The sequence below is a fragment of the Babylonia areolata genome, chromosome 4 (genome assembly GCF_041734735.1).
Source record: "Babylonia areolata isolate BAREFJ2019XMU chromosome 4, ASM4173473v1, whole genome shotgun sequence".
Classification (NCBI taxonomy): Eukaryota; Metazoa; Mollusca; class Gastropoda; order Neogastropoda; family Buccinidae; genus Babylonia; species Babylonia areolata.
In genome coordinates, this window is record NC_134879.1 from 40,347,840 (window position 1) to 40,362,960 (window position 15,121).

At 40.0% G+C, this 15,121-nt stretch overlaps 1 protein-coding gene and 1 non-coding gene across 2 annotated transcripts; both read right to left on the minus strand.

The window, feature by feature from the left end:
- Positions 1-2,235: 2,235 nt before the first annotated feature.
- Trnas-gcu (transfer RNA serine (anticodon GCU)) lies at positions 2,236-2,317 on the minus strand. Its single transcript has one exon. It is a non-coding gene; the product is annotated as a tRNA-Ser (tRNA).
- A 2,282-nt stretch (positions 2,318-4,599) lies between these two features.
- LOC143281180 (protein cornichon homolog 1-like) lies at positions 4,600-14,534 on the minus strand. The gene is made up of 5 exons (XM_076586216.1): positions 14,427-14,534; positions 13,153-13,221; positions 9,688-9,800; positions 8,761-8,904; positions 4,600-8,123 (listed from the first exon to the last, which is right to left on the minus strand). Exons 1-5 carry the CDS (start codon positions 14,505-14,507, stop codon positions 8,096-8,098), a joined length of 435 nt encoding a protein of 144 aa, XP_076442331.1. The 5' UTR covers positions 14,508-14,534; the 3' UTR covers positions 4,600-8,095.
- Between the last annotated feature and the right edge of the window lie 587 nt (positions 14,535-15,121).

The following is a 15,121-nucleotide window of genomic DNA, read 5'->3' on the forward strand; positions in this document are numbered from 1 at the left end:
TGTGTGTGTGTGTGTGTGTTGTTGTTGTTTATGCATGTGTTTTTTCATCTTCAGTTGTTCCTCTCTCTCTCTCTCTCTCTCTCTCTCTCTCACATGTACATGGCAAGCTCAAATTTATAAGATAAAAAACACACAAAAAAAACGTTGTTGCACAGCTTTAATCCTCAGTGTAACTTTAGAAGCTGATTATTGGCATGGGGAGATTCATTGCAGGACAATGTACTAGGGTTTCCTCAGTTCCAGAGTTTCTGAGAGTATGGAGGAAGATGGCAGAATGGTTTTAGATGCATATCAGCCAATACAGTGTCTGTGGGGGTCTAGGTTTGAATCCTGGTCTTGCCCTTTCTCCCATGTTTGACTCAGTGTCTAGTCAATTGGATGAGACAATAAACTGGGGCCATGTATGCAGCAAACACTTGGTGCACTGAAAAAGAACCCATTGTAACAGAAGTGTTGTCCTCTGGCAAAATTCTGCAGAAGAAATCCACTCTTGATAGACACAAATATTTTTGCATGTAATCAAGGTCTAAGTGCATTGGGTTATGCTGCTGGACAGACATCTGCCTAGCAGATGTGAAATGTGTATATATGAATTTGTTCAAACAAAGTGGTGCCCCCCTTGAGAAACTGAAACTCTGAGAGTATATCAGTAATTGCAAATATAACAGAAACAGACTGATGGCAGGGCTGATACATACAATACAATGCTATTGGAAACAGAAATCATTCCCAAGACAACCTGCCAACAGCACCAGCAGATGTTGAACCCCTTAACTGCTGCTGCTGATTATGGTGGTCAGTGAAGGGCTGTCACCTCACTGATATAACATGGAGCTTACAGGTCAGATGTCAGTCACAATTCTTTATTTGGACGTTTGGGACTGCATTTCTTTTGTTCAACAAAATTTGTTACACTTATTATATAACTTCAAAAAATGTAAGAAATATACCACATAAAAACAAAAATCAGTTCTTTCTCTCACAAACTCTACAACCTGATTCCCCCCCTGCCCCCTCCCTCGCCCCCCTCTGCCCTGCCCTCCCCTCTCTCTTTTAACCACCTCACGGGCCCCATCCTTCATCTCTCGCAACTCCCATTCAAACTACTTGCATAATAAAAACAAATGTTTATATTATCAATTGCCAGTGTACTCCTGTATCTGATTGTGTGCATGTGTATACAAACGGAGTTCCACAAACACATGAACACTGGTAATAAATATATATAACTGAAGAAATATATGAATCAAGAAAGAAACTGCTTGACAAAAGCTGGAAAGTCACAGTCTCCTTATCTCATGGACATAAGTGGTATTTTTCTGGTTATTTTAATTGTGTGATAGATAATAGTATGTTATTTTCACAAATAGGCTTATGTGAGTGTATGTAAATAAATATATATATATATATATATATATATACATATGTGTGTGTGTGTGTGTGTGAATGTGTGCACATGCTTGATATGTTGATAGTATTTGGATTTTATCCAAGAGGATTTTATCCTTATGGAGTTGTGTTTGTACACATGTGTTCGTGCTGCATGAGAGTGTTTTTTCGAGGCCTGTTGTGTCCTGAATGTCCCCTGAACAGGCTTTTTAATGGTCCCTCAAACATCATACAAGTCAAGTCAAATACCCTAAACTCCCAACTCGCTTTTTCCTCCTAGCACCCTGCTCTTCAACCCCCCCCCCTCCCCCACTGCTTTTCCACCCCCTGCATTTTTCCACCCTCAAACCCCCAGTTCCCTTGCCACTTACACCCCATCCCTGACTCTCTCATGCACCCCCCCCCCACCCCCCCCGCTCCCCCTGCCCCCTCTTCTTCACACCACTGCCCATTTGTACAGTCTGGATGAGTGGGAAGTTTTTGTCATGCATTCAGGCATGTGTGTGTGTGTGTTTGTGCTAAAACATGGGTATGTGGTAAGTGTATGGGATGGTGAGTGAGTTTGGAACTGTGCATGTGTGTGTGTGTGTGTGCGTGAGAGAGAGAGAGAGTTAGCTTTCGAATAAAACAATGCTTTGCATCCAGCATTCGTTCCTTGACCTGTGCAGTTTTACCTGGTTGTACATGATTTGTACTCACTGAATGCCCCAGCTGTGACGCTTATATTTGTAAACCCCAGTTAGAAGTTGTTTGCTGAACTTTGTTACAAGTTTTACAGGCCTGAAAAGAATTCCAAAATGCTTTCATCTTTAATAGAACTGGGAGAGAATGAAAAAAAAAAAAAATCGACGAGGATGGGATTCGAACCCACGCGGGGAGACCCCAATGGATTAGCAGTCCATCGCCTTAACCACTCGGCCACCTCGTCTGCTGTTTAAGTAAGTGTAAAATACTTTCATATAGCTAATTATCTCGATCATCGCATACCAACAGCTGTTAGTTGTGATCAAATGAATCTCTTTTCACCGATTTAAATTTGAATTTATTTATTTGGACTGAGTCACACGTATGTACCCATATATATAACAATGTTCAAGTACACTAATTCTCTCGACGATCATTTACAGTGTAGAGTGATTTCCCTTGTGTCACAGCACCTTCGTTTCTGGGCCGAATGTTGCGCGAAGAACGATGTTTACAGCTCGGCTGAAAACTTCCTGGAACGAACTAGCTACTGTCTGGTGGTGGTGGGTTTTTTTTTTTCCAGAGGACATGGAAAGGAACACTACTAGTATACCGATCTTACGGAGGTTAAAAAGAAAAGAAAAGCTTGTCTTCTGTTCCATTCAGTTCAGTTTCAAGGATATGTCAGCCTAAAAACAAACAAACAAACAAAAAAAACAACAACAACAACAAAAAACAACAGATGCCTGCCCTTCGAACAACCCCACTCGCTGATGAGGTTCCATACTCAACATTCTCGTTTTTCTTTCATTTGGTTCACAGACAAGAGCTGAACTTTGAACAATGTGAAAAGGTTTTGCCAGTCCGTGCCTTTCTGTTATCTGTGATGACCGACACTCTGTCCCCATCATTCATACGTAAATGGTGACGAGACAGACTGTTGACAGCAACAGTCTGTTACGTATTTGTACGTAGTGTTATCTGCCGATTGACATCACGTAAAGTTACGTCATTGTGCGTAGAGTTATCTGCCGATTGACTAATCACCTAACACCATTGCCAGTGTATTTTCATGCAGTGGTATAATAGGACTTCTTGGACCCATTATCATCAGTTTCTGTAGCAAACATCAGTCAGTCACCCAGACTTTCCATTCTACAAAACCACTTACACAGGCCTGTTCTGTCAAAATGGTCTCCAAAGAAAACATTGATTAAATGTCAGACAAAATAAAGAGCTGTTCTGTGTGAATTGTGATCAGACCCGGCTATTCCAATAACATTTAATAACAATACACAACACATGACCTGCCAAACTCATCTCAAATTGAACATATGAAAATGAATAATTTGTTGCATGGTCACATTGAGTATCCATCCTCTTTGAATTGGGAGACTATTCTCTCAGAACCACAGTCTCTGTATTATCAAAATACATGAAACCATCTCCCATTTGAAAACAAATCAACAGTCATATTCAACTGAAAATTTAAACTAAAGGCCCCACATACATGCATTTTTCTTTCCAATGTAATATATATTTCTGTAGGCTTATGCATGCATTTAAATTAATGCTCTTTACACGATAAAGTACCATATGTTTCTTCTCTTCATTGTAGTAGGGATGGGATTGTAACCTGTGTTGGTCTGAAAATTGTTGCATTTCCTCCATCATTACGGCATTATTTGTAAAACAATACAATTTGCCACTTTCCATATCTTGTTACTATAATGTTAGTCTGATTTCAGACTTTAGTCTGAAGAATCGCATGCCTGAAGAAGTGATGCTCTTGTACAATGTGCTGTATGCTTTATTTGTCCCCTTCCCTTGATTTTATGTGTATCTGTTTCATGTAAATAAAACGAAAGCAAACACACACACACTCACCCCCCGCCCCCAAAAAGAGGTAAGCCATGACATTTATACAGGTTTATAAATACAAGTTTCATTTCACTTGACGCTTTTGTAACTCGTGCAAGCACAAAATCTATATATTCTGCTTTCCAGCCCAGTCCGTCATTTGTGCAAGCTCAAAATCTAGAAATTCTGCTTTCCATCGCAGTCCATAATTTGTACAGGCTCAAAATCTCTATGTTCTGCTTTCCAGCCCAGTCCATCATTTGTGCTGGCTCAAAATCTATATATTCTACTTTCCAGCCCAGTCCATCATTTGTGCTGGCTCAAAATCTATATATTCTGCTTTCCAGCCCAGTCTGTCATTTGTGCAGGTTCAAAATCTATTCTGCTTTCCAGCCTAGTCCATCATTTGTGCAGGCTCAAAATCTGTATGTTCTGCTTTCCAGCCCAGTGTCATTTGTGCAGGCTCAAAATCTATATATATCCTGCTTTACAGTTCTGGATGGCGAAGACAGAGACAGAAAGAGGCTAAACAGATAAAAAAAAAAAAAAAAAAAAAAACACACAAAAAAAACACACACACCCCAAAACACCAAAAAATGAACAGAAACAAAGTAAAACAATGGTACTGTTTGGACAGAATAATCATTCAGACACAGACCATTTCTTTCCTTCAAATTTCCTTTAATATTTCAGTTCATTTTGAAGTGAAACATAGCAAATGACTGACAAAGTCTAAAACATAAAAACAACATGTCATGTGTAATTTCCTTCCACAAAACAAATCTTTCAAAATGTTTCTCTTTTTCAGCCTTTTTCCGTAAAACAAACATGCATGATTTCACACATCTGGGAAAAAAAAAAAGCACACACATAATCATTTATTACCTGGTGGGTGATTATACTGATGCATACTTAACTTCTCCAACCGTTAACACAAAGCGCAATAAAACATTTTTTTTAAAACGTAGAAACTCAACACCTGGTGAAAAGTGAATGCTTCTCTGTTCCACAAAACAAAACAGGTGCAAACGTTTGACATTGATGGGTTCTCGTGTGAGCAATTACAGAATAACTGTCTGAGCTAGAATGTAAAAACATACACACACGTCTTCACACATACATGTGCACATACACACACTCACATGCACAAAACCAACCAAACAAAATAAAAAGAGGTGAAGAACTGCCTTGCGGAAAAAAAAAGGGGTGTTCTGGGTCAAAGCTGGGAAAGCTGAACAACAAAAAAAATCCCTTAAAAAAAGTCTACCTGATTCACTGTATCGTTAACTGACAGCTCATCAAGCACAGGTGAACCACCACTTATTTTACACAGACGTGCAACCCTTCATACTCTATATCCATGACACATATCACACAAGTTGATGCTGTAAGTTTCTTTGTTTCTCTCTGTGTTAATGGCCTGTAACTCTAGCATTCACTCATAAGTGCGAGTGGACTGTTTTTATCCTGCCATTCAGTCAGCCATTTTCTGTTTTCAAGGGTGTGGACTGTTCGCAAAACTCTTTGAATTATGAGTTCATGATGCAAACCACAGCCTCACCACTTCTCTTTTCCAATACTTGAACACTTTAAAACAATGAAACAACAGGTGCCAGCTCTGTGTTTTCTTTATCAAACCAATTTTGACACTTTTAAACAAAAATAACTACAACAGCACACCACCAACACCACTGCAACCACAGATATCACCCCCCCAGCCCCCCGAAAAACAACAACAAAAAAACCCTGAAGTACCAACATACTGCACCCCATTTAAGAACAAGCATGAAAGAAAGAACAAAAACTTTGCAAGCCTTATGTGGACATGTTTCACTTGCACGAGATAATGAAATGACCTTTGGCTGTATAGTACTACTTTCATCCAGGCTAACATACCTTTTTCATTAAAAGGTTGGATGGAGGGAGGGAATGGGAAAAGCTTTGTAGATGGCAAGTAGGATTGGCAGAATATTAAGAAAATTAGAGCTAAGTAACAATGACACTGACAGAGGGAAGCACAAACTTGATGAAAGGATTTCACACTTGAAATAAAGGGGGGGTGGGGAGGGGGGATATGGGTGATGACCCAAACGGTTGAAATTAATGTTCCATTTCAACAGCAATCATGTTAAGATGGATCTACTAGACCCTTCAAGTTATACTGAATCCTGGATTGGGCAACCGGTTAAAATCTTCCTATCAAAACAGGATAAGCAGTCATCTGTAGTTATAACTGCTTCTATTGGGAGTACAATGAAACAATCAAGAATAAAAGAACTGAAGGATTGGAGCAGATCTAAAATCTTTTTGGACAGTTTCTGCTCCAGTTTCAAGGACAACCTACTGGGATTTGAAATTCACTTTTAAACTGCATTTTTATTTGCGTCCTGAAAGATAACAAATAGGAGTGATGTTCCAAGATGTGACAAAAATTTAAGGTGCTGCTCCTCATCATTTTTTGGCTAATCTAATTTATTCTAAATTTCAAGTTCTACTGCATGAAAGAAATTTTGCACACTAAAGTGCACATAAAAACTAAGATTAAAGTAAAATTCAATCCACAGAAAAGCTTTGTTAGATCCAAGGTCAATTCTCCATGCCTACAAAGTGTACAAATACAAAAAAACCCAAAAAACCTAAAAAAAACAACCAAAGCAAAGTAAAGAAAAAAACACCACTGAAACAAAGAAAAAACATACCAACAAAAAAATCTTGACAAAAATGCTCAAACTAACAGGAATGGTAACATAACAAGTAAATGTAAACAGACTTTAAATGATCATAAATGTACAATTTCTAAATGAATTTTACAAAGACGTTAAATAAATAACCCCCCCGTGAAACAAAAAATTACAAGTTATTAAATGTCAATGCCTACAGAATTAGAGTAAAACACGATTAAAAATAAAGTTAAATCCATTTACAACAAAATGCAAGTCGTTTGATAAGTACTCAAATCCAACAATGATTCTTCTGACATACCAAATTCAAAAGCTGAAAAACAAACACACCCACACACAAATACACACCCACACACATGCATACTCACGCACGCACACACACACCCACGCGTGCACACACACACGCACGCACGCGCGCGCACAAACATGCACACACACACACGCACACACACACACACAAACATGTGCGCGCACACACACACACACACAGATACGAAACATTTAGATGTTAGTTCATTCTGACATGTGTCAGATACTCCGTTTCTCCTGTTTGGTTAAATGTGTAGATAAGACGAGACAAAGAGAGGACTGCTTACAGATAGACCTTCGGATCAGCCAAGGGAAAGTGCCATATACTTTTTCAAAAATACAAGAGATATGTTGTCTAGAAAATTTGAGCAATGTATGCTTTGGCAAATATACACAATCCATTTTCTGTGAATATGTGCATCAAATTTGTAATAATTTTAATCTGCTTTTTACTGCATAACAAACTGAGGAAACACCTGAGAAACATCTTTATTCTTTTGACTCTTTTTTTTTTCTTTCTGGGAGACACTTTTTCAGAGTATTTCATATTCAAGTGAAAATGAAATGTTAGGCACAGAATTAATTACAATATTATGCTGAGATATCTTTCCATCATATTAACATCTTGCATATTATGCTGATGTAAGTAAACGCCAAACACGAATGTTTGTTCATCACTTGACTGTTTTCTACACAGACACATACAAATGTGATACACATTCCTGTTCACACCACATAAACACTAACCTTCAGCAAAGCACACACAATTAGTTCAAACACACATCACTACCTACATTACTGACCTATTCAATCCCCTAAAAGAAACACGCCCACCATTTTCTGACCAGATTAAAAAATAGCAACAACAACAAACACACACACACAAAAAACACTACCCACATTTACAAGCCAATTCACACCCCTAAAACGCAGGTTAAAATTAGAGCAACAAAAACAACACAAAAAAAACAACAACAACAAAAACAAAATGTCAAGAAACAACAAAATCAGAGACCAACTGAACAGCACCATTACAGACTGACTATCAAAGCATCCTCTAAATATAGGCATCAGCATATCCAGCACAAGTTCACTGAGGAAATATGTCGACTGGATGTTGTGTCAAAAGAAGACAGCTGTTTTCCCCATGTCATGACGCGTGCTCCCTCTCCTCAAGACTGTACCAAAACGTAGATCATACTGAAAGAAAGAAACAAACAAAATGCTGGACAAGCAGTTTCCAAAGGATGAATAATTATAAATCCGATTACACTACAAATACTACTTATGATTACAGAGATGACCAACACATGCAGGTCTACAAATATATTACAGCCATACCAAGCAACCACACTACTTGTGATTACAGAGATGACCAACACATGTAGATCTACAAGTATAATATAACCATACCAAACAACCACCATTACCACTGATTGACACTGTTGTTAGGGAAAAAATAACAACTTTACAGACACTTCAACCTCAGCCACCAGTATCCTTACTGCTGAAATTCTGTTCAGAAAGCACTTGCAATCCTCACTCTGACAGTCATGAACAACAAACTGGGAATGGGAAAGAGGGGAGAGGAAAGGCAGTGAGATAGTGTCTGAGAGCACACGGAAAGAGAGAGTGACAGGTACTAATATGCATCACTGAAAGCAGGAAACCCTTTCTAATCGTCAACATATACATGTACGCAGTATATCTCTCTCTGTCTCTGTCTCACACACACACACACACACACATACACACACACTCACTCACACACATTCATGCTCATTCTCTTGTACAAAACAGCACACAGATGAGGACAAACAACATGACGAGCCTTTACCTGTAAAGGTAATAGAAGAAAGACAGAATGTAGAATCCCATCTTGACCCAGCCCTCCTTTTGGGCTCGATTCAGCTCGTCTGCATTCATGATGCTGGTAGGGTCATACAGACCTGGCACGCTCATCACTGGGCGATTCATGTACCTGTCACAGCACAGGTAAGTCACTTGTCATTTTCCTATCATACAGAAATATGTCTTTATCACACTGATTTCTGTACTGGTACTTTGACAATGTTTGAAATCTTCCCTCCCCTTTTAGCTATTTGGTGAGTTTTTAAGTCTTTTTTAAAATTTTCTTCACTTTGTTTCTGTATCTAACGTCATGTAATTTGGTCAAGCAGCTCCTGGACACCACCTGAAAACTTTTCAGTGTTACAAGAATCAGTAAAAGCCATCCATGATTTGTTCTCATTTCAAGAATGACTATCGCCATGTTACAATTAAACAATAACTGTGATGGTGGTAACAGTCAGCTGATGAAAACAACAACTGTCATTTTATTACCAATGAATCCTCTATCCTGTAAGATAACTAGGATCAACAATGCCCCCTTTCCCTCTGTTCATCTGTCCCACAAACAACTTACAAGATCTTGAAAATGGGGCTTGGTGAGAAGACTTTGGTCTGTGTGTTAGTCTTTTTGATGACATAATGAACAAAGGCCCGCTGTATGTACTATGCACTTAGTGTATCTTGCAGAACTCTTTGGAAATATCCACAATAATAAGTAATAAACAACAACAAAAAAAGAACAGAGAATAAAAGCAGGCAGAAACAGAAAATGGTAGTGCTGCGTTATAGCAATGATTTAAAAAATTTTTACGGGATGTGGCTAACATTTTGCACACACACAAACAAATATCTGTTACATAATATGTTCAGAAAACAGTGCCTCTGTGGTACAACACTTCTCTCTCTCTCTTACCTGCGCACATGGTAGATGACCAGAGGGAGGTTCCAGAGAAAGGAGCCAAGTTGAAAGGCAAACAGGAACAGAATTGTGAACAGCATGTGAAGGAAGTATTCTGGAAGAACCAGCTGCACACACAAAGCCACACATCCTTGATCAGTGAATTTGTTAATGACTACTCATCATAAGAGAGTTAATTATCTAAGTCAATGAAAAAAAATACAACAAGAATCTGTCAAAAAAAGAATGATTAATACATCTTGTTTAATAATTTTTTTTCCTTTCTTTTTCTTTAATTTTTTTTTTTATTTTTTTTTTTTTTTTTTATAGATGTAGCGGCCATGCTAAGGTTCTGATACTAATCAAAGACTTTTCTCCAGTTCAGACAACTTTACTTCTGTTTTCAATGCCATACACAGTGAAGACTTGTGTCAACCATAAAACAACACTTCATTAGCTGGTGATCAGTTCTGAATATAATATACCATTGTATAATCTGAAACAGACAGGTTGACAGATATGCTTTCAGCCATTTCAAATGTGTGGAAATTAGTGGAAGGTTTATACAGGACTTTTTCCTCCTCAACCATATAGTTGAAATGGTAGTTTTAGTGCCTGAACTCTCTCCCAATCATCCTCTCCCTCCCTCCCTTTCCACTGATCGCGAATTGATTGCGATCGTGCCTTAATTTTGGCCTGATCTCCCAATCGAGCTACATAATTGTGTGACCTGTTTGAAGACATAATTGGACACAAAACAGAAACGCCAAAGAATCGATAGACAGATAGAAAATGCGAAAAACTTAGCCGTATGAAGTGCACAGGAACAGGTGTCGAGATGGCTGCCGGAAAAAGAGGGCGCTAGCCAGGGGGACAAAGGGGACGTTACCTACTTCCGGGAGGTTATCGGCCGTAGTTCTCTCATTTTCTCCGCACAGGCGGATAGTAGTTTGCACAGGACAGGAATGTCAGACCCCTGCCGGAGTCTGCACTAGTTGGGTCACGGTTAAGTATGTGTAATTAAAAGGAGGATCAGTTTGACATGGTACAGTATATGACACCAAATGGCAGTTTTAGTGCCTGAACTCTCTCCCAATCATCCTCTCCCTCCCTCCCTTTCCTCCTTCCATACTCACACATACACAGTGTGCATCCTGCAAACATATATTTGTTCAGGATCAGATATGCAAAAATATGAGGACACAATCACCTTACACACACACATAACATGGTTATGTGCACTCTTGACATATAAATATCATCACACCCACAATACACACAACCTTTATTGTCTATACTTTGGTACAGAGATTTTCCTTTTGGCAGCAGCAAATGTCCAACATGAAAAACCAACAACAAACAAATAAAATGAATGAAAATAAAAAGATTATTTGAATGCCACCAAATGGAAGATAGCTATATATACAAATATACAGATTATTGAAATTTTCATGCCCCTCCATTTCAGTCAGCCAAGCCGCACTGCACATCTTCCCACACCACTCACACACACACACACACACACACACACACACACGCACTCATACACACATACACTCTCTCTCTCTCTCTCACCCTCACTTCCTCTCTCTCCCTCTCTCACAGAGTATGCAATTACTAAGATCACTGTTCATTTAAAAATCAAATATCATCAGGCTAAGTATTAACTTAATTAAGCCAAAAAGCAGCACTTCCCTAGTTCACAAAAATTAAGAGGCATCAAAGTAAAACAACTTTAATTCATTCATACTAATCAAAGGCCCTAACACCATTTTTTGTGCCCCCCCCCTCCCCACCACACCCCCATATCTACACAACCCTTCCAATGGAAATATACTGGCCTAAGTACATAAATGAACAGGCAAGTAAGTTAAAATAATTAAATAAAATGTAAAACACACACACACATAGGCACTCACCACACACTCATACTCATTTCACACACACACACCGGTCATAATTTCACCACAATTTTCAAGGTTTTAAACATATTGTAAGTACATAAATGAATAGATAAGTAAGTAAAAATAAATAAATAAAAAGTAAAATAACACACACACAGGCACTCACCCACACACTCATTCACATGTTCACACACACACACACACACACCAGTCATAATTTCAACACAATTTTCAAGGGTTAAAACATATCATAAGTACATAAATGAATAGATAAGTAAGTTGAAATAAATAAATAAAAAGTAGAAGCACACCCCCCCACCCCCCCACATTCACCTCCCCCCCTCCCACCCACCCACACACTGTCAGTCAGTGGACAGAAAGGGGGTCAGTCCCCATCGCTCGTTCAGCCACTTGAGCAGAACCTCCTATAAATAATTGCTGAGTCTTATTGCGGCTGGTACAAACGAGTTGTAGAACCTGTTGGTCCTGGTTCTCATGCTCAGCATTCTGCCTGACCTTGCTGAGGCCTAGTGCCTCACCTCCTCAGAGAGCGGATGCAACTCGTCATCATGGATCCCCCGCAAGCGCCTCACAGCCTTGGTCTCGAACAGCGGCTGGAGGTCAGCAACTGGGGCACCGATCAACCTGCTGGCTGTCTTGGGGATCTTCGCCAACCTGGCCTTGTCATGCTCCTTCAACCCACCAAAGAATCAAAGGCTGTTGAAGGTCAGGATGGATTCCACTGTGGTCCTGTAGAAGAGCTCCAGGAGCTTAGGGCATTCATGGAATGCCTTCAGCTTCTTCATGAAGAAGAGGTGCTGGTTCCCCTGCTTTAGCAAGGCAGTGGCCTGCTCCATGCAGTCCAGCCTGTCATCCAGGATAGCACCCAAGAACTTATACAGGGAGGCAATGTCAACCACTTCTCCCTTGATGACAAGTGGATGTGGCTTTGGCAGATCTCTCCTGAAATCCACAACCATCTACTTTGTCTTGCTGACGTTCAGCTGTAGGAAGTTCTTGATGCATCATCCCACCAGCCATTCAACTGCACTCCAGTAGGAGGTCTCATCAGTTGAGATGAAGCCAGTGAGGGAGGTGTCGTCTGAGAACTTGACCTGCATGGCGCTGGCAGAGGCACACGAACAGTCTGCCGTATAGATAGTGAACAGGGCAGGGGGGCATCACTCAGCCCTGGGGAGCACCAGTGTTGGTCTGGAGGAACGTGGATCTGGTGGTGTCAATCCTTATGCACTGTGGGCATCTGGTCAGGAAGTTGTGAACCCAACGGGTGATGACAGGGTTCACCTCCATTCTCATCAGCTTCTCCAGCATCAGATGAGGCTGGATTGTGGTGAAAGCGGACAAAAAGTCCAGGAACAGGATGCGTGTGTAGGTTTTCAGCTTCACCAGGTGCTTCAGGGCATCCAACACAAACTCACAGAATTTAAAGTCATACTTATAAACACAACGGAGGTTTGGACAATGAGTGAATAACACATACACACGCACACAACACGTATATATATATATATATATATATATATATATATATATATATATATATCTTTTAACTCACAGGATTTAAGCTGGCACATTGGTCAATGGGATTCTTGTAGTCTGTCTTCAGCTCATCAAAGGCAATCAGCTGTAGTAAAGCAACACAGATGAAAAAATATTACAGATTCTTAAAATGTAAGAGAAACACACACAAACACATCATTGCTCACCACTGAAGACGTCTTACTTATATGTTTTAAGAAGAGAAGAAGAGAGAGAGAGAGAGAGAGACAGACAGACAGACAAACAGAGAGGGAGAGAAAGACATCCATACATTATCAGCGTTGTGTGAACAACATACTATTAGAAAGTATTATAGACTAACTGCTATCAACGTTGTGTGAACAACATACTATTAGAAAGTATTATAGACTAACTGCTGGCACAATAAAATGTGAACATTCACGACATAAATTGAAGTGTACTTGCAAATGAAAAAGGTCTGATCACAATAATGCCCAGTTTCGGGAAACACACGACTGCACTGCTCTGAAAAGGTGTAATCATTTCAAAATCTGACCACGTTGCATTTCCAATGTATAAATTTGAATGCATTATCTCCTACATTTAAAGCAGTGTGTTTCAAAAGTAAAATGAGCTTGTGTTATGTGTGTGTGTGTGTGTGTGTGTTGACGAAGAGCCACAGACAAGAAAAAGTAAGTCTGACAAATCAGAGACTGTAGTGAGAGTCTGAGAAAGGGTGTGGGAAGAGGGGGCTGGGGGGAGAGGGGGTGGACAGAGATCCTGAGCTCTCTTCTTGAGCTGTTCCTCCAGTCAAAGTCTTCAGAATGACTAGCAACGAGTCTGGCGAATCAAAGGGATTCTCTTTCAGTTTGACTGTTTCTGAAGTGTGTGTCATTGCATATACCCCACATTACATCTGCTTGGTGGATGCCTGACCAGCAGCATAACCCAATGCACTAGTCAGGTGTTGTGTGCATGTATATTTATGTACCCATCACACTGGATTTCTTCTTTTGTTACTGGACAACACCATGCCAACACAATCATAATGCCATTGGTTATTTTTCAGTAAGGGCTTCTGAAATTCACAACTTAAAAAAATCCATAAATTCTAGCTATCATAACTTGACTTTTTTGCATAATGAAATCTAATTTTACAGTCGAATCATCCTGTATACAAAATCTGATGATTCCTCTTTGTCCACTTCCAGAATATTCAAGAAAATAATTCATCGATCGAACGACAAACAAACGATCTCCGCATCATCATCATAATACGCATCGTGGTGCACATAAAAACCTGTCATGTTTACGTTGTGGGATTCTTACATGAAATATGGCAAAAAAGATAAGCACTGCTGATAAAACCAGTGCGAGAATGTAGCAGAAAGCCGCAAACGTGAACGCCATGATCGCAATTTGGTGTGGGCTGGATGAAGTAACTTTGCCTAACTTCCAGGAGAAGTCTGGGGTGATCTCCCTTGCCATCGCGAAAGCCCTCAAGAGAAGATGAGGCAAGAGAGGATAAGGATATTTGATAAGCATTGGTGTGCTTTTTTACATCCAGTATACACTATACACACATTAACACACACACACACACTCACGCACACACAAACACATACACATGGACCATCTGATGCCCCCCCTCCCACCCTCATACCATCACCCACTGCGGACACAGTGACTGATACACACCCACCATCCACATACACACCCACCGGCACACTTTCACATACATAATTCAGTCAAGTCAGTGCACGCGATAGCACACACACACACACACACACACACACACACATTCCGCAGTGACACACACACACCGTGCACACCCACTCTCTCTCTCTTTCTCACACACACACACACCGACACCGTACACACCCACTCACACACACACACTCACTCACTCACTCCGGCACTCTCACACACTGGCACACACTCAGTGACACACACATACACAACTGCAACGTACTCTCTCGGCACACACAAACACACCTTCGGCTTGTATTCAGTTATACGCGCAT